The sequence below is a fragment of the Poeciliopsis prolifica genome, unplaced genomic scaffold, assembly GCF_027474105.1.
Source record: "Poeciliopsis prolifica strain line A6 unplaced genomic scaffold, Auburn_PproV2 SCAFFOLD022, whole genome shotgun sequence".
Taxonomy (NCBI): domain Eukaryota; kingdom Metazoa; phylum Chordata; class Actinopteri; order Cyprinodontiformes; family Poeciliidae; genus Poeciliopsis; species Poeciliopsis prolifica.
In genome coordinates, this window is record NW_026562397.1 from 3,590,066 (window position 1) to 3,610,187 (window position 20,122).

Genomic DNA, 20,122 nt, shown 5'->3' on the forward strand with positions numbered 1-20,122 from the left:
CTAACATTAGCTCTGGCTAAAAGGTTCTCAGCTCACCGGAAGTGAGAAAAACATCTTTTATGCTTCTTTATGTTGGAAGAGGACGGCTGTGCAGTTTTCACTGATTAATCCGTAAGCTAATTTTCTATGAAAAACATTTATGTTAACCATGTGGCTGAGAGTGATGTAGGAACCAAACCACATCAGATTTGGGTTTGTAAAATCAAGTTATTGAGAAAAATTCCCAAGATTCTCAATACTGACATGAAGACATTAGTGCCACACAAGGACACGTTGCCTTTTAATAACAATTTAATTCAAAAACTGCATTCTGTGTTAACCTGGGTTGGGTTTTAACAAGTGTTTGAATTAGTTTGATGTGCTGAAAATGGAAAAAACAATAAACAGCAAACAGAAAGAGCAGAGATAATAAATGGAGTTAGCTAGCTAGCAAGAAATAAAGCCACATAGAAGATTAAAGTCCTGCTATAAACCTCTGATTAATGTACTTAGGACCAACTTACACTATTTTATTGAATTTGAGGTCGATGAACGGTAGAGGTTTTAAGGATGTGCAAACATCGACCACATGAGTTTATATCGACACCCAAAGCTGAAAAATGCTTTAGCTACTCTTTAAAATTCTTAACAGAATGATCAACATTGATGCAAATCTTTAAGCACTCTTATTTATTCACATTATACTCAGAGATAAATACAATGCTACAACATGATGTCGTAATATACAGAAAAAAAGGGCAAAAAGAACAAAAAAAAAAAACAGCTGCAGTCCAAGTTCACACAATCAGTTCCTTCATAACTTTCAAATATCCACACCAAACAGAAGAACAGAAACAAAACACAATTTCCTTCAAGACCCCGTCTCTCCCATGCCATTAAATATTTATAAAATACTATTTAAATACCCAGAAGGTGCTGAAGGTTTCATTCAACAAAGACATTCGACGTGACGCATAAAAAGAGACGAATGCTTTGCAGTACAGCGGCGAGACTGGAGGATTTTTTTTTCTTCCAAAAGTGGCATCAAACGAGCCAAATTCAAGTAAGTCGACTTATGATGAAGAGCCAGGCTTAAAACCAAACACAAGGAAGGAAAAAAAAAGGGACTTTAAAAGCTCTAGATGTTTACACACATCCATTTTGCCAGTGTTTTTTAATCATATTGCACTGCTAATCAATAAAATATGACTCTGGTTTTTTTCATATTACCTTAATGCGCAGAGATAATCAGGTGAAATAAAGCAGCATCAGTTACAGATTTCAATCCAACCTCCCTCCCCGACTGACCCAAGTGATTTGTATGGATGAGATAAAGGTAGAAAAAAAAAAAAAAAAAGATAAACATCTGAAATAAACAGAACTAAAAAAGAATGCAGCAGAATCCAGTGACTGAACGTCCTCCTCTTGCTGTCGGCGTGACGCCACCGGCCGCTTCAACTTAATTATTTCCTGCTCTGTTTCCATGGCAGCTCAGAGCAGGTCAGGCAGGATGAGCCCCGGAGGTTTCGGCTCCACGCAGTTGATCCAGAAATTGGCGCAGCTGGCGTGGTACTGGTGGCCCCCGTACAGCAGCTTGAAGTTGTCCGTCTCAGAGTTGAAAGCCTGTTAGACAGAAAGGGTCAGGCGCTTAGAGACCCAGATCCACGGGCATGATGGGAGGAGAGGGAGGGGGTGAGAGGGTGATTCTCTTTTATTGCTACACCCTCGAACAACTCTGTAAGGTAAGAGGATTTCATTTCACACATAAAGCAACCCAGCAACAGGAAGGAAACCCGGCAACATGAAGGTGGGTCTTCATGTTGGTTTGTCAGCAGAAAGGTGTGAAATCCAACCAAAAACCAAAGAGACCAACATCCTTTTGGGTTAATTCTGTTCAAAATGGAAGAAAGAGCCTTGGCGTAGAACAGAACCCAACCGTAAACCGTCTGATGAAGTGGATCGCAGCGACTTTTCATGTTTTTGCACTGTTGCGCAGGGCATTCTGGGTAAACATGACCAAAGCAAACAAATTAGTCTACACGAGCTGGTAGAAATGGCTGGTCGACAATTAGAAGCACTAAAATCTGACGCCATGTTTGTTTACGTGTCATGAGGCAGGAAGTCGCTCGAATATCTTCTTCAGATGTTTTTGTGTCGTTTCCTTCGGTGGTTCTTGGTGCGGTCCAGTGTGAACGTGAACCGCACCAGATGAAAATGTCCTTTTGGTTCCCCAGTCGAACCGAGTCTACCAGTTCACAAACATTTCAAAAGAGTTTGAAATTTTCAGGTGAGGGAGTGAGTTGTGGCGAGCACAACGCACAAGTGCAACACACCTGTTGGTGTGCCGCTTAACGCAACAACTTGGAAATGCTTCGAGCCTTCAGAACTTTAAAAGAAAAGCGCACCGTCTGCAAGGAGCACTGTGAAGGAAGCTGTCGACCTTTAAAATTCATCAGACTGGAATAAAGCAGGACTCTGGAGCCGCATGCTGTGATTAATTAGCCTCTATACTTAAGCAAAGCACCAGAGGTTTAAATAGAACTTGATTTGTGTCATTTTCAGTCCAGTGCTGCGCTGTAAATCAAACACACGCAAAGGGGACAGAGAAAACCCTCCGAACTCTCAGATCTGAAGGTCGGAGAGCTTTGTCCCAAGGTCAAGCTGGATGGGATCGAGCGTTAGCTCAGATCAGAACAAGAACAAAAACCCGGGGAATTAAACTCTTTAAGATGTTTGGTTTTGAAAAGATACCGATAACGTCTTGCCAGGTTGTGTCTTTTGGGATTAACTTTAAACTTTTTGAAGATTGTTTTTCTTCAAGCGTGTCCTTTGTAATTTGAACCAAATCAAAACAACCTGAACAATTTAAAACATCCTTTAAAGAGACTAATATGACTTCTGTTTTACAAAGCTTTCAGTTCTTTATTTTTTCCCCCCCATTTTAGTAGGAGAATGTCATTTTAACGTACAGTGAATATAATTTTAATATGTGGTATGAAAAATAACCAACCTTTTGACCAATTTACACAAGAAATGTTTCTGACAATTATTTTTTGTTTTTTACACACCCAGGCTCAAATATCCCTAATAATCCCAGTTTTTATATGTATATGAAATTGAAATAATAACAATAGTCTGTTAAAAAATTGACTAAACAAAGAAATACATTTTTGACCCTCACACAACCCCCTAAAACAAAATTTGAATTGTCATTAGCATTAAATATTTATTGTATTTCTTTTCTAAAGGAGACTAATTTCTAATTAAGGGTTCAACGGTTCAGAAAATGTACATTTGCTTAGAGGTTTGGACTGAAGCAATGATGGCAATAATTGGAAAATTAAAAACTTTACGTTAGTGGATATTTCTCATGGAAGAGTTTTCTTTTTGTGACACCAAGTGAACGGTTTGAGTGTCATTTTAAAAGAATGAAAATGATTCGTCGCGCCGTCACACATCCATACGTGTGTTTACATGAACAACATTCTGAAATATGTCTTCTTGAGCGAACAAATGCAAATTCAGAGAAACAAAGCGGTTCATGATACAGTAAACATGAATTCAGCTCTCAGCTGTGCGCTGCTGCAAACAGAAAATACTTTGCGTTCTGAAGCTGCATATGAGGGAACAAAGGAGAAAACATCTTGAGTGATGTCTCTTTAGAAGCTGAAAAAACTCATCCGTGGTGATTTATCTCCGTCGAGGCAGGAAAAAAAAAGAAAAAAGGGACGGATACAAGATTCGCTCTGAGGCTGCACGTCTAAGACGATTAAGAGATTTTTGGCAGCGATTTTTGTAAACGCGTTTTTCAGCAACATCATTTTCCTCAAAGAATTCCCTGTCTGCGTGGAACAGGCTTCACTTCAGAGAAGTCCAAGAGGAAAATAATACCATCCGCTCACTTTCTGATCTTGTGTCGTCTTTATTATTTAGTATACAATCGAACCGTCCACTTCTGTCATACAGGCTACGAAAAAAATGTTTCTCATAAAATCTGAATCATGCAAGACTGTAGAAACTGTTTTTAATGAAGAGGTGTTAGGGCCGTAGCTTGTTTGGTATGTTTTCAGCTGGTGTGGTTCGCTTTCACACTGCACTATTGTCACACAAACCAAACCCTTTGAAAAACCTGAGCGCAACTTCCTTCTTCAAGAAATGTAAACAAAGATGGAGTAGAGTCAAATTTAATGGTTACTGGATTTCGCTTTTGTCTTTGGCAAACGACTACAAGCCATTACTCCCAGTAGCACGAGACCTGCGCGTTTATTTTGTCCGTATTTACCCAGAATGCCCTGCGCTGCGCTAAGGTTCACTTCCTGCTTTTGGAGGGTCTCCAGTCCGCTTGCACCCACTTCCCCCTGAAACACACTGACCAAACAGACCGAGCGCCGTTCAATTTTGGGTTTTTCTTATGAAACAAAACTCTTCAAATAATCTCTTTAAATACATAACTCTGTCTCATGAAACAACATAATGCATACATTTCCCTTTTATACCTAAATAGTGAGGAAAACATATTTTTTCAGTGATATTCCAGTTAATTTAGATGAAACAGGAAGCAACGTGAGGCGGCCAAAAACGACCAGACTCCATTTACTTATTGTGATATGAAACAGTGGAAGCCCTCTGCCGCGCAGTGAGATCTGATTTGGTCTAAAGGTGGCGCTATGACCCCCGCGCTTCCACTGGCCGCAGCTGGAGCCGCGTGCGTGCAACCGGGGGGACGCTAATGTGTGTGATGTGCAGCTTGGGAGTCGTTCTCCCCCGGTGGAGTAATTGAGGCGAAGCCTGAGAGAGGGATGACTCATGTGCAGTGAATCACAGGAGATGCAAACAGCAGAGAAAAATAAGAATAAATTCATCTCAGCGCTATAAACACACCATTAAGCGAAACGCGTCTCCACCTGTCTGAATGCGGAGCGCGGCTCAGACGCTCCGCTGCCTCCCTGACGCAGACTGAGTGACACATTTTCCACTCCGCTCACATTTCCAGTCCAGAGCGGCCCTTTGTGGCCCCGGCCTACTTGTTCCCGCCAAGCTGTGCTCCGGACCCCCGGGGCCGGGAGTGAAGGAAGGAGGACGGCGTGTAGGAATGGAAAAAAAATACAACCCGAGTGGTCGTCTATAACGAATCCGCCTCATCCTGCTCTAACCTGCGGAGGCTCTGACGTCAACGGAAGCTGATCAGAAACATCCGGAGCATTTAGAACCGCCGCTCTGAACCAACAACAGCTACTTTCGTAATCGGTCGGATCAAATGAAGCATGATTATTTGCCTGACCTTTTCATCAGATGATTAAAGCCTCCTATTTAGACCAGTAGATTTCCCATTTTGGCTAATCTAGCTTAATCGCAGAGATTATTTTTAACTTTTACTAAAAATGACTTTTTAAAAATTATTTTAAAGTCAATAATTTTATGCGGCTCCAAGCGCAGCTGCCTTTTGTCATAGCTTCACTGTGTTGAGGATGGTACATACAGCTGAACCCAGAAGTTTACATACACTGAATAGAAAGATGCATAAGCAGAAATCAGATCCAAACATCTGCTTTATTCTGCTCTTCAGCTTTTATGTTTTGCCACAATAATGAAAGAAGGAATAACTAAAGAGATTTATTTATTAACATTTGATAACGATCACTCTCTCTTTAGCAGAACTATGTTTAGGAGTATTAAAAAAGCTAGCAAGGCCTTATTAACAGCTAGTTAGCGGCAGCTGAAACTGTCTTGAGTCAGAACGCCATGTCTGCGCTTGACTGAAGTTTTGGACTGGCAGAAAAATCTTGTGTGGAAAAAAAACCTGTACAACATATAAGAGATTAAATAATCCTGTCAAGACCATATTAATGCTACTTACATTAGCATTAACATGCTAATGCTAAAGGCATTCTCTGATGAATTTAAGTCCTTAATTTCAGGCACATGAATGTGAAACTTTTTAAAGATGCACGGACTCCCTGTAAAGCATGGCGGTGGCAGTATCATATTGCGGAGCTGTTTTTGCTGCAGCAGGAACTGGCGCACTTCATAAAACAGATGCCAACACGAAAAAAGAACATCATGTGGAAATCCTAAAGCAACATCTAAACCAGGAAGTCAAAGCTTGGATTGTTTGGTTTGCTCTTCCAAATGGACAAAAACCCTCAGCCAAAGTGTTGAAGGACAACCATGTTGTTTTGTTGGGGCCGTCACAAGATTCTGAGAAAAGTTGCTTGTAGAAGTCTGACTTAACTTTGGAAAGTGAGAAAAAAGGTACACTGAATGCATAATTTCATTCAGTGAATCTGAATTTTTGCTCCCAGCCTGTTGAACGGTAAACAAACAAGGGATTAGATCAGCTAACAGTCTGAAAAACTAAAACTTCAGGAGAACGAGGCTCAAACTAAGCAGCCTGGGTTCATTTGCTCCTTAACAGCATCTCTACACCTCTCCTTTTCCTTCTTTGTTCTCTTTCTGGAACAAACAAATCAACACTCCTGCACCACAGGACAAACCACCAATCAGTGCCTTCTGCTGGTCTTTCACTGCTTCATACACAAAGGGAAAGTCTGGCCCCTAATGCCTTCTCGCCACTGTGGCTCTGCCAAAATCGTAATTAAAAGTCGCATTATTAATCTCAAGCTAGTGGCACACAGGCAAAACAAATTGGTATAAATGTCAGCTTAAGATTGGTAACAGAGGAGTGAGTGTGTGTGTGTGTGTGTGTAGGTCTATTATCTGCCTCTCTCCTGACTAATGCTTAAGCCACATCTGCCGAGATGCCTCGCAGTCATCCGCGTCTTGCTCGCATCATCCGTCTGGTTGCGACGGAGGGACGAGCAGATATGATGAGCGGTGGTGGCGGCGCGCTGCCCTTTAAACCGCAGGCTCTGAGAACACCATTAGCTGCCCCGCTCCGATAAAAATCACCAAGGTGGACACACAGCCATGCGGCAGCCCTCTCCACCCCCCATTCGGAGAACGGTTATTAGAAACAGCAACGGTTGTTAGCTGAAAGGGAGGGAGGTGAGCAGCTACCTCGAGGTGGAGATGAGAGAGGGGAAAAAATTGAAACGAACCCCGTTACCTTGAAGGAACCAATCTCAAAGTGCAAAAACAAAACAAAAAAAAAAAACCCAGCCCGAGGTGCCAAAGTGACAGAGCTCCACTTATTCCAGAGTGTGTTGTTGTCATGTGATAGTTATTTTGACATGCTGTGGAACTGAAGCTTTGGAGACAACCGTGTGTCAGCGCCAATAGATGGAAGCAACAGCAGCAGCAGCGGCCGGGCGGGGCCAGGCCAGGCCGGGGCGGGGCGGGGCAGGGCAGGGCCAGGCGGGGCGGGGCCAGGGCCTGTCAGGCTTTCTATTAGAGCACACACTGGGCAGTAATGTGACACACACCTGGCATTTAAAGGGCCTGGAGAGAGAAACAGAGAACTAAAGGTTTTACATGTTCACGAGCAACTACACTGACCGGTTTACAGCTCAGTAAAAATAATATTAACTCGACGATGATGTCAGTCTTGATGCTGCAAGCCTCTGCTGCTTTCTCTACCTGACGAATGTGAGTTTACAATTTCAGCTCATTCTTTCAAACGACAACAATTAATTGATCATTCTTTTTCTTTAAAAAAGGGGTACATGCAACATGTTGGACTACCCCTGATCTGTGTGTTGGTGTTTAACACCATATCACTAAGCGGTCCTGATCAACAGTTTTCCAGTTTCTTTGAACGTCTGGCTTCTTTTAGGGCTGCAACTAATGATTATTCTGCAGATTAACCCATTATTCTGACAAATCAATCAAAGATCCTGTCGATTGATTGGGTAAAAATCTTTTTCGTTTTACATTAATCCCTTTTTATACATTAGAAATACATTAAAGAAGTAAATAAACAAATAACTGAAATTCTTTCTTTAAATAAGAAAAATAGACATTTTATCATCTAAAATGCAATAGCACAGCATTCCTGTAGCGTATGCTTGATCATTCTGGGTTTAACATCCTGACACAAAATGTTTTTTTAATCTTACACGCAAAAGTGTATATATGTATAATTTTGACTTAATGCTCTAAGTGTGTTGAACTTTGAGTAAATGGCCTTTTTTCAATCTGTACACTTTAGTGAACAATTAATGAAATACAAAATTTGTTAACTATTGCAATAAACTATTGATCACGGTTAATCTGATTAACACTATTTCCTTTTGTGTTTTTGGAGTTTTTGTGTTTTTGGAGTTTTTGTGTTTTTGGAGGTGTTTCAACAAGAATTAAACTTGATCCGTTGGTGGATGACTCCCAGAGTCCACAGTGTTACAAAAGACCTTGAAATAAACACCCATGCCACCCCTTTCAGAGTTTTACAGATTTTCTTTCCCTAAACATTCTCATTAAACAATATTCTGTCGATTAATTGAAAAGCTAGCAGCTCTCTGTGCAGCTGAGTTGCTCAATTACATAACAATCGAGGATGCAAGTTATCAATTTATGAGTTGATCTGAAGTTAATTGATCTTATGAATCAACTGTTGATGGCGTTTTCTCTTGTATCAAAAGTATTGACTGCTTTGCTGAACTTGAAGGGATTTAGTTTTCACAATAAGCTAAATTGAAAAATGAAGGACTTTATTATATTTTAACAAATTATTTGTGTCACTTCTGTTAAATACTGTCTGAATGAACAGAAACTTGAGAATTTCTTACATTATTAAACTTAGGATGTTTTTTTAAAAAATATACCAAAACAGAAACATATTGGGTTTTATGAATAGAAAAACAAAAGATGAAAAGACTGAAATATTGTAAACACTTAATCCCAATGAATCGCTGACGATATTTACAGGGACTTAAAGACCTTGTATGAAACAGTATTTTTAATTGACCAACAATCCTTTTTCTCTCCATATGCAAAAATCCCCACCAGATTATTTTTTCTCTAATTTAACTGAATCTAAAGTTAACGTGACACTCCCACATTAAAAAACTAAAACAAACTAAAAATAACTGAAGAAATGAGTTCACATGCACTCTGACAAGCATGCAGTCAGGCTCCAGCAGTGCAGGCGGCGTCGATGCCGAGAAAAAGCAAGCCCATCTGTTTACATTAGCAAAGGGTAATAAATGTGTTTACAACTTCCATGCAAAATGGATGGAAGAGAAAATCGCTGCTGAACACAAGATGCAATAATCAAGCCCAGGAAGAAAAGCTGCTGCTGCATTAAATGTGATAAAAAAAAACTTTTGTACTTCTTAAAGTTCTGCACAGTGAAATAGCTTCTATGCAAATGTGTCAGGGAAGCCGCTGGACTGTAATAGAGGAGAGATGGATCCTGTCACTTTGGCCCCCTGCAGGGCCAGAATGTTAGAGGAAAATAGGCCCCCAGAGTTCCCAAGAAGAAGGAAAAAAAAAAAAAAAGAAGGATGAGATTCAGATGACAGTTTGACTGGTTCATACTCGTTTTAACAGACGTCCAATAGCGCTTCCCTCTTTGTTCTGCAAAAATGTTTCAAAGTCAAACATCAGTGGATACGCGCGGGTGGTGGAGAAACAGCAGCATTCATGGAAACACGTTTAGACCGCCGGCGTGCGTCTGCGGGCACAAACCTTGCTGCGAGCGTCGACGTTCAGTAGACACACTCCACACGCCAGCTCCTTGGCGTTCTTGATGCCGGGCCGCAGGATGCAGGAGGAGAAATCCAGGGAGCTTTCATCTGGCTGCACACACACACACACGCACGCACACACACGCACGCACGCACGCACGCACGCACACACACACAAAACGTGGTTTATCTCCTGCCGCAGGGGGACATTCAATCATGTCTGTTTCATGTACGTTGGGTCTGGTTACATAAAACATCTTCATGCGTCATGGGTTTTATTTTGTCTCAACCTTTTTGGCTCCTGAACAGTTTTTATGTTAACATTACAAACTTTTTCAGCACACTGAGTCCCTTTAAGCTCAATTAAAGTATGAAATAGAAAACTCTAGGTCTAGATACAACTTGACAGTTGTGTCTATAGTGGTCTAGATTTAAATATGGAGTCTAATTAGACTACATGCTGGATGGATAGAAAGAGATAATCAAGGATGCACTGTATATCAGAAATAACATCGGTACCAGTCGATTTTAGTCATTTATTAATGTGTCTGTCTGATAAATAAAACTGGGCTGATATGAACAACTGATATTTATTTCCATTTTATCTGTGTTTCAAGAGGAGGAAGAAATAGTAGATAGAAGAATTAATAAAAGAAGTTACTAACTGTATAGAGGAAACAATGAAATAATGAACAGATGGATGGAGAAAAAATAGAACGGATGGAAAGAGCATTCGGACAACCGGATAAGTTATGAAAAAAAATCTTTTCTTTTGTTTAGGATTAGTAAAGTTTATTTTTTTCTTTTTTTTAAATTTGAAAACCTTTGCTGATTCTTAGAATTCACTGTTTTGGCCAAAGAAAAATGTCTGATAAAATAAAAAAAGAAAATCAAAAAGTCTGGTCTCTGAAAAGCTTGAGAAATAAATCCAAGTTATCTCTGTTGATCTGAATGTAAATCTAGCAGGGATCATTGGGTCAAAAAAAACAACTAACAAACTAAAAAACCCTCCCAATAAATGGTTGATTTTACTTCATTGGAGCGACATCACCCAACACTTTATCGGCGATGTGTTTGTGGGAGCATGAATGTTTCGCAGCGACTCACTGCGAGTTTGGCCAGCGACATGAAGCCGATGAGGTTGTTCCAAACCCGGCTGATGTCCTTCAGCAGCTGCTGCAGCTTCTCTGAACAAACCGCGGTCGCCTTGATGCCCAGCTCCACTCGCCTGCTGACCCGGTACACCTCCACCACGCCTGATTACAAAACACACAGGCGTATAAAAAAAAAAAAAAAAAAAAAGTTACTCTCATGCTTCATTGAAAAAAAAAAAGAAGCGTTGTGGGTAAAACTTATTTTCAGACGAAGGTTTTTTTTTTTTCCATCTTAATTGTAAAATTGTTATTTTTTTGTACAGTTTTGGCTTAATTACTGCTCCCAGTTTTTGTTCTTTCAGTAAATTGCCCTTTGTAGAGCCTGTATATGTCTAGTTAATTTAGGCCTGTCACAAAAATCAGTAAATCAGTTATTCACAAGATAAATGAAAACAAAATCAATCATTTTTATGTGATTTATTGTTTTTCTTTCTTTCTTCCAAAAACTGGATGATAAAAGTCTTCAGTCTGGTGCTTTGCTCTCAACTAGCCCCTTTTTCTGAATGGCAATTTTGTTTATAGAGACTTTAAAATTGACTTCATTTATTATTTCTGTTGTTCCAGTGTTAAATGTTTGTTAGAATTTAAAGTTTGTTGATCTTTATAATGTGTTCTTACATTATTAGGCTATTTCTTTATATCACTTGAAAATGGTCCCCAAACAACAATATTATCGTTTATTGTAATAACTTGTGGGGCAACTTATTGTCTAGCTGAACTTGTTACAGGCTTAAGTTAATTATTAATCAATCACGTCATTAGTTGATGATTATTTCATAAATCAATTCATCGTGATTAATCCGATTCATCGTTTCTTCTTCGCCTTTGAAAACTCAGTCCAACAAAGTGATCTTATGACATGATTTAAATTTGAGGCACCTGATATTTGTAGAGTGTGTGTGTGTGTGTGTGTGTGTGTGTGTGTGTGTGTGTGTGTGTGTGTGCGTGTGCATGTGGTTCCTCACCCAGCAGGTACTCCATGCCCTGAGCAGACTGGATGACCTCGGTGCAGACTGACGAGCTGCTGATGCCGTTCAGGGTGTTGTTGGCCTTGGTGATGACCTTAACGAGGAGCGACAGAAGCCAGCGTTGTGTCACACATGCTATTTCTGTTCATCATCATCATCTTCATTAGTGAGCATAAGCTCTGCTGCTGAGTGAACACTGTGTTTTAATGCGTACAGGTAAAAAATAGAAATGTTTAGTTCCATGATTAAACTACAAGGTGTAGTTTGCTTTAGTTAGTGACTCAAATAGTAAATCAGATTTTTTTTGGGGGGTGGCGGTGAGTATTTTTAGGAATCTGATTTCCTCAGAAATGTTGAAACACGTCAACGAAGCGTTTCGTTCCCTTAAAATAAAAATCCAAAATGTCTTTCAATTATTTTTGGATTGGAGAGAAATAGTTTGCCTTCATAAATACATAAGTACCACGGAGGATTAGGGCCAGGCACGAAAATAAAAAAATAATTAAAATGACAAGAATAAAGTAATGAAATTGTGATTATAAAGGAATAGAATCACAAAACTAATGACAATTTTTGTAAATAATAATCATAATACAATGACTATTATCAAAATATGACTATTTTTATATTTGCACCTAATTCTTGAAATACTACACTTTATTCTCCTAATACTACTTTTTTATTCAGTTCTTATGACTTTATTCTTGTTATATTATATATGTATTCTCATAGTTTGACTTTATTGTTGTAATGCATATGTTTTTTCTTACTATGCTCCCAATATTCTGTTGTACAAGAGAAAACATCTGGGACAAATAACACTAACGAAATGCTGAATGGTGACAAAGTGGGACACAAACCTCCAGAGCGCTTTCCAGACACCTCTGCCACTCGTACGCGTACCGCTCGCTTTCCTGCAGCAACCAGGAGCAGCAGTTAGCTCACACAAAGACGAAGCCAAAACAAAACAGCCGCGGCACACGGAGGGACTTGCTCACCTCCACCTCCCCGGTCAGGTCTTTGTACTTGTCCCTGATGACGGGCAGGGTGGGCTTCTCGTTCAGCGTGTTGGAGCGGTCTCTGAAAGGCTGCTCTGGAGCGGGAGACGGAGGCGAACGCCCGATCTCCTTCTCGCCCAAACTATGACTGCGTTTGTGAGAGCCTGAGGCCAGGATGGGAGAGAAGGAACGTCAAACAACTGGTCAAAACGGTTGAACCACGTCCAACATATCAGACCTGAATCTGTGTAATTAACTCATTTCACTCAGAATTTCCTCTACATGTTATTAGATTGCATCGCAACGCCATACCTTCAGAATGAGGTTTTTTGTTATATTAAACATGATTAGAGATTGAATCAAACTTGAATTACTAACACCGCTGCATGCTGCCTGCTTGGCGGTGAAGTTGCTTTCAGGAGTGTAAATGACAAACAGTTTGAAGTAGAAGGAGAGAAAAGGTGAAAGAAAGGTGCTGGAGGAAGGTTAAGTTGAATGTATTTTTAGTTCTAGCTTGTGACAATGTTGCATTTGAATGACAGTTAATTCATATAGTTTGGCCTTCAAGTGCAATGTTTCAGATACAATCCGAAGGCTCAGATTATGGTATTTAATAAGCAGAAATGTACATTTCATAATTATGATTTACTTTGGGCAAAACCTCTATTGTATACACAAAAGCTTGTGGTTGTAACTTCACAAGATGAGAAAAGTTTCATTAGGTGTGAATTCTTATTTTTAGCAGCTTTCAGTGATGGTACACTCTCCCTCTCCCTCTTTTTCTGCTTCTCTCTGTGTGTGTGGCCAAATTCCCTAAACACTTTTATGGGGTGAGTAAATGCTTAATTTTTGACACATAATAATTAGGTACAAAACAAAGCCAAGGATATGCAAACAGGAATAATTTGCAGACAAACAAATCCTGGCAATGTACCACAGAAAACACGGGCACAAACTGAGGAGGAGTCTCTTGGGGGCTTTTATCTCAGTGTAATTAATTATTTGTGGAACGTAACGGCAGTTAAAGGAACGAACGGCCTTAAAGGGGTTCTGGTTAATTTTGGCTCATGGATTTTTCGGGCCTCCGATAATCCATCTTGGCGGTCAGTGCCATTAGAGCGGGACTGTCATGGCGACACTACCATCTAATGTCTGACGGCTCCATTACAGATCAGGTGGAGGTAGAGCGGCGAGGAGCCAAAAGATTGGCGATTACATTCAGCTGCTCCTCTTGGAAATCTGAAAAATTTGCAGCTGTTTGCTGTCTTTTCACTTCACCATCACTCAGATTGGACATTACTGATGGACAGAACTCACCAGTTTTAGCCAGTTTGGTTTGGGGAAATGTGATAAATTTTAAATTATTTCAGCAAGCTGAAATAATTTAAAGTCCACAAAACTGTTCATTGTTCATTTCATATGTTTTTTCTGTCACTCCCATACAGACAAACACATGTTCACTAAGAGATTGGTTGGGAGAGCAGAGGACGTAGATTTGATGGTATTTTGTGTTTTACTGTCGGAAATGCCAGCTCTATTTGTCTGAACATGGACATGAACAGCTCCTGCACAACATCCACAATTTTCACAACATCTCTGTGAAAAATTATAGCTTAAAGAATGACTATTCTTCTGGCTACGTTTAACTGAACTTTACATTATAGAGTTGCAATTTTAGAAGGTCTTTTAGTAAGGCCCGTTGTACTAAACCTCCTATGGACATTGTGGGAACTTTTTTGCTTTCCATGTATTTCTAATCTGTTCATGTGGCACATTGAACACTGAAAATCTTTCTGCTACTATAAATGTTTTATAAGGCGTCTCCATGTATGTTGGTATCTTATGTGTGAGATGTCGGAAGTTTTACATCTTTTTCTTTAGGATGCACATAGAGCACAAACTTATGTGCAAAATACAAGAGGCAAAACAGGTCAATCTTGGGTTTTCTAGGCCTCCAAAAGCGGGGTGTATCTGCAAATTTATTGTGAGAGAATTCAATAGTTTTGTAAAGTAATGCGAAGGGGGAAAAAAAATCTCTCATTCCCTCCAGGAGGCACTGTAGAGTTTCATCATGATTTGAGACAGATTTAAAAAAGAACACATGGTCTATTGTTTACATTCAATATATAATAACAAAATTATGTAACAAATCTCTGGACGTATTCTCATTGTTGTGGCATTTAGCAAATAGAAATGACTTGGTAAATCTAACCTAAAACAAGAGAGGTTTTAGTCACATTTAACGTTAGACAGTGAGAAGAAACATGGTTTTATTTGGTGTACGTAAACCGTACCAACATGTTTTCATTACATATGTAGAGATGTGGTTGGATGGTCATGAAGACTCACCTTGAACAGACAGGTCAAAGGTTGCGAGCTCACTCTTGATCATCTCCTCGCTGGATTTGACTTTGGTTTGAGCGCTGGCTTTCAGGAAGTCAAACTTGTCAAATTTGGGCTTGTCCCCTTGGAATGTGCCAAATTCGTCCGGAAACTCGCCAAGGTTTCCATCCGAACCCGCCTCCGTAGTGACAGCGGGCGAGTCCGACTTTTCAGAAACAGTACTGGCAAAATCTCCAAAATCATCGTCGTCGCCGGGCTGGTCCGAGGAACCGAAGTCGGCGAAGGCCTCGAACTTGTCGCCTCCCAAAGATCCATTCTCTGAGGCTACAGAGGTCATGACCTTTGCCGGGGAGTCGTTGGACATGTTTTCAGAGCTGCCAAAGCTGAGTTCGGTCCTCTGTGACGGTACTAAAGATGATAGAGAAGCACCTTCCATGCCCTGGGGCTTTCTCAGATCGCTGGGCAGACTTTCATCTCGATCTGACCAGTCGTAGTTGGACAGTGTGCTGAGGGCCGACGTCCCAAACGGGTCAAACTTCATGTCGTCTCTTTCTATAACGACAACACAGACATACTGGGTGGTTCGTGGGGATAGCACAAAGATACAAGGGTGAAAAACAAGCTGTTGCATTATTCATACAGTCAGAATTTAGGAAGTATACATACACTGATCATGGATACGATTGTCATTAATTATTAAAATGAATGTATAACTGTCTCCATTGCGAGCCAGCTGTCATTCTGTTCACCATCCCTTTTATGTCTTGGAGATCAGAGAGACCATACTGCTGAACAGTTTGCAAAACATTTTCTGTTGAGGTGAGCAGATGCTAAAATTAGTGGTCTTAATCTCTTTTTGTATTCTACGTTTTGCTAAATTACCAATGTGGTGCATACAGTCATGGTAAAAAGAAAGTAGACGCCTTTTCAAATATGTTTCTTTAGTTTTACTACATCATAGAATTTTTTTTTTTTCAATAAAATCTCAAGTGTTCGGAATCTGTTGACAGATTTCACTCTGTCAACAATATTTTTTTATTAAATAAAGATCCAATAGTTTGCTCTGGCTAAACAGATCAGAGATTGATTGTACGTTCACACCTACCCAAATATAAAAACCACACCTTAGAGGTGAATGAAGTGACGTTGGATTCATGTCTTTCCCTCCTGTCATAGTGTTGACACATACCTCAATGCTCCATCGTAGCAAACTGTCAAAGCTGTCACACAATTGATGAGGTGATCAATTGCATTTGATCAGCAGCAGCTGTATGCTACTTACCATCTTTAATCTCAAACGCAGAATCTTTCCATTTTGATTCAGTTTTACCCTGGGAATTGGTCAGACCACATTGCTTGTCAACAAACCTCCCCTACTCTTTGGGTGTTGAAAACCGAGCAAAAGTGAGGGAAAAATTAGATCCAACAGTTTCCCTTTAAATGTGAAGATCCGCATGAGAAGACAAACTGTGAAAATCAAAATCAAACTGTCGACATTTCGCTTTAACATCTTTTCAGCTGAGAGTGCAACAATAAAATCCTAAAACATTTGGCACTCTCAATACGGCAATGGCATAATTTAGATTTCAGCACATAACACTTCATTTGGAAAAGACATCCTCCCTCCCACACAGTGGATTATTCTTAACACAATATGTTATTTTGATCATTTAAATGCCTGAATTGAACAGCAACAACCACATTTATTGCCACTCCTGGTAAGGCTGAATAAAAATATAAAATTTTGCTTTACCACGTACTTATGCTCAAAAATAAAAAAGGAAAACTTCTCATTCCAGGTAAAGCCCTAGTTAACGCTGTGTTTCTTTGTCACGGTCGCAGAAAAGGGCATTACTCGTTACCATGTAGATAACATCTAATGGCCGTCAAGGAGACTTGTTGACCCTAAGACTCGACTCCTTCCTGCACTTTCTAACTGCGAGGTTTTCTGTTCTACCTTGCTTACTGCAGCACTTACTATGTGTGATGGCAAAATATGCGCAGGCCCTCATGAAGCCCACAAACCAGTGGCAAACAGAAACGAGCCTCTGTTTGGCTTTTTATCCATCATTTCCAGGATGACAGTATATGTAGCTTGCACCATATTCATCCAATGTTGTTGTTTTTTTTCCCCATTTAATTTTCTCTTGGTAGTAATACAACACGGCCTCTGTTCTAGAAATCTCACCTCAGCATTTCTCTGTTTACATTGTGTTTTTAACATGTAGGAGCATTTCGACCTCGAAAGTGGTGTGGCTTCTGAATAGTTCTATTTTGGTCTCATCTTACCAGGAAATTCTCATATGGTATTAGTGGTAAAGATTAAATGAGCTTTAGCATGATTTTTCTTCAGCAGAGGAGTTCTATGCAGTACGCCATGGCCACTTCAGTTGAGTGAACATTTGCGATATATATATATGTATATATTAAAACATTTATTCCAAGACTTTCTGAAGCTCTTTGCTAGTAGTCCTTGGTTCTTGGTAAACTTTGTGCTAATTGTTTTTGATTACTAGCAAAGGAAGCGAAGAGCTCACGGTCATGGCTAATGAAAATTCTGTTGGATATTATCACTTAAATGGTTTTCACTGGAAGACCAAGATGTTTGAAACCAATGCAATTAGCATTTCTAACACAGGCTGTGTTTCTGTTACAAATGTGAGCAAATCTTTGATGTGAAAAAAATATATATATATTTTGCCATAGCAATGTTCCCATTATATAAGAAATGAAATTAAAATCACGCTAGCGTTCATCATCAATCAGCCTTCAAAAATAGTTACCGCTGTGTTTTTCAGGCGCCAACATTGCTATGTGTGCAATGTTTTGGGGAAATTGGAGTCGGTGATTTTACAGAGAAGCTATGGATTCAATACGTTTGAATGACAACTTTTTATGAACTGTGTGAGGCTGTGAGAGCTCTGCTGGAGCCAGCTTCACATTGTCCGGAAAACAACAAAAACAAGCCATCGTCCTCCTACTGCTTCCTGTTGTCTTCTTCTGCGTTTTTGGCAGTAGTAGCATCCAGCTGTTGATCATTTGACTCGTGAGATGCGGAAAAAAATTCTGATACGGCTGACAAACCATGGCATGCACAAAAAATTTTTTGAGCAAAAAAAGTTATTTTCATAAGAATTTATGCAATTTTATGATTAATGGAAATGCAGCTACTAAGGTTTAGATGGTTGTCAAAGAGTTTTTATCTTTTGCCCATCATGACACGCTTCTTCTGAAAAACCTTTAGATTAGGTCACCAGTGAAGTATAAAACAGTCAATATTAATTTACACAGAGGGCGAGACTGCTTTCTAAATACTGACAGATTTCAGCTGGTTTCTTGGCTTTCTTTACCTTGCTTCTTTTCTCCGTTATGATTTATAGACTTATCAGTTGCATTATTTTTGCATGTTAAAATCCCATTTATTGAGGAAGACATTGTGTTAATTGCTTATTTTTCCTGTTGTTAAACAAAATCTCCTTTTGTTGTCTATGTATATCAGCTATGCAGGGATACTACAATAAACTAACATTAGTTTTCTTCCACCAGAAGGATTTCTATTTAAAGGGCATAAATAAAAACATCGTCTGTTTCTCCTGCGTTCCTTTAAAACTAATATTATCTGACGCCCGCACAGCATGCTTTTTCCTTTCATTTGAACAAACACTTACTTCCACCTTGTTGAACCCTTGCTATTTTTGTATGACAGGGCCAGAAATGTGCCAAGCAATTTGTGAAATTGACAAGGAGGCTAATTATTTGTAACCAACCCCGGTTGCTCCTCTCAAAGAAGGAAAGAAGGCGGAAAAAATAAGACGGTACGCATTTGAGCAATACCAACAGCAAAGTTTATTACGACAACATCAGTAGAGAAAGAGAGAAAAGGTCACAAAGTACTGTGTGAAAGAAGCCTACTGTTACAAGAGGTTTTTGTGAAACTAACACTTGTAAAAATTAAAACTCAGTCATTTTTGATTACAAGAAGCATGCAGAGTCAGGAGTGGAGGCAGAAAAAGAACAAACAAGAAGGTGAAAACGGACAAACAAAAATCCGGAGGTAAAGAGACAGAAACCAGAAAGAGAAGGCACAGTCACAGACTAGAATCAGCAGTTTTTAGGGAGTTGACAAACTCTTGACTATTAGTTAAGCAACAAGTGGTTTTGGAAAAAAGGATTTGAGTACAGAACATTTGGAAAGCCTGGTTGAGAAGATAACCCAAAGAACAAGGCAAGGAGGAAGTAACCCTTTGAGGCCCTGAAGTGGGAAAAAAAAGAAACACGGGCAGAACAAGTGAAATTTAGAGAGCGAAAAGAAAAGCAGCAAGATTTTTACATTTGGTCAAATGTGAGCCGAGATAGTAAAAGCAAAAAGGAGAATAAGTTCACATCTGCCTTAATCTGACGGAAATGAGAGGAAGTTAAAGCACTCAAAGGGTTACAGAAAATAAAGCGGGCCATCTTACACCTGACCTCCCAGAAAGGGCCTTAAATACATCCAATCTGACAGATTTAAAGAGACAGTATCCTTTTTTCTCTTGCTACAGTGATTGTTTGTCAGAAATGACCCTCTTGGGTTTGAAAACACTGAAATTCATCATTAAATACTGGAGGATACATTGAACATTAACAGTTTGCATCACAGCAAGACCAAGGAGTCTCTCTCTAGCCTCAAAATAAGACAAGTTTGTATTCCTGTAATAAAAATACACTACTAAAATCTTTATGTATACATTTATTCTTGGATAAAAACAGCTTGCAATACGTTTTTTTTTGTTGTTGTTGTTGTTGTTGCCTTTTTTATGCATAAAATGCTCACCATCTTTTATGTTCTTGTCAATTTCACAAATTGAAAAAAGCAGGCACACTGCAGCAAAAAAGCAAGGCAGGAAGGTTAATGCTAACTTCACTACTTTCTCAGAGAGCCAGAACCGCAGAGCCACGGCTGAGAAATCCATGCGGCGTTCATCGTAGTAAAACAAAAAGGGACGGAAAAAGAAAAGAGAATAAAATAAGGATCTGAGTCTATTTCGTAACTCACAAAAGAAATACTGTCTCTTTAAGAATACAAACAGTTGCTAAAACACAGTGCAAAGCGTATA

General features: G+C 39.6%; 1 protein-coding gene across 8 annotated transcripts in view; it reads right to left on the reverse strand.

The window, feature by feature from the left end:
- Window positions 1-654: 654 nt before the first annotated feature.
- synrg (synergin, gamma) overlaps window positions 655-20,122 on the reverse strand; it is a 43,053-nt gene continuing 23,585 nt past the window's right edge. For 6 of the 8 annotated variants that reach the window (XM_055045330.1, XM_055045329.1, XM_055045335.1 and 3 more), the window contains 8 exons: window positions 15,033-15,578; window positions 12,684-12,847; window positions 12,546-12,599; window positions 11,683-11,779; window positions 10,671-10,819; window positions 9,565-9,675; window positions 9,415-9,453; window positions 655-1,602 (listed from right to left, as the gene is read on the reverse strand). In XM_055045330.1, the coding sequence (XP_054901305.1) occupies window positions 1,471-1,602; window positions 9,415-9,453; window positions 9,565-9,675; window positions 10,671-10,819; window positions 11,683-11,779; window positions 12,546-12,599; window positions 12,684-12,847; window positions 15,033-15,578 (1,292 nt within the window). In that variant the 3' untranslated portion in view covers window positions 655-1,470. The remainder of the gene's footprint in view (window positions 1,603-9,414; window positions 9,454-9,564; window positions 9,676-10,670; window positions 10,820-11,682; window positions 11,780-12,545; window positions 12,600-12,683; window positions 12,848-15,032; window positions 15,579-20,122) is intronic. The other 2 variants (XM_055045331.1, XM_055045336.1) reach the window with 1 other exon arrangement.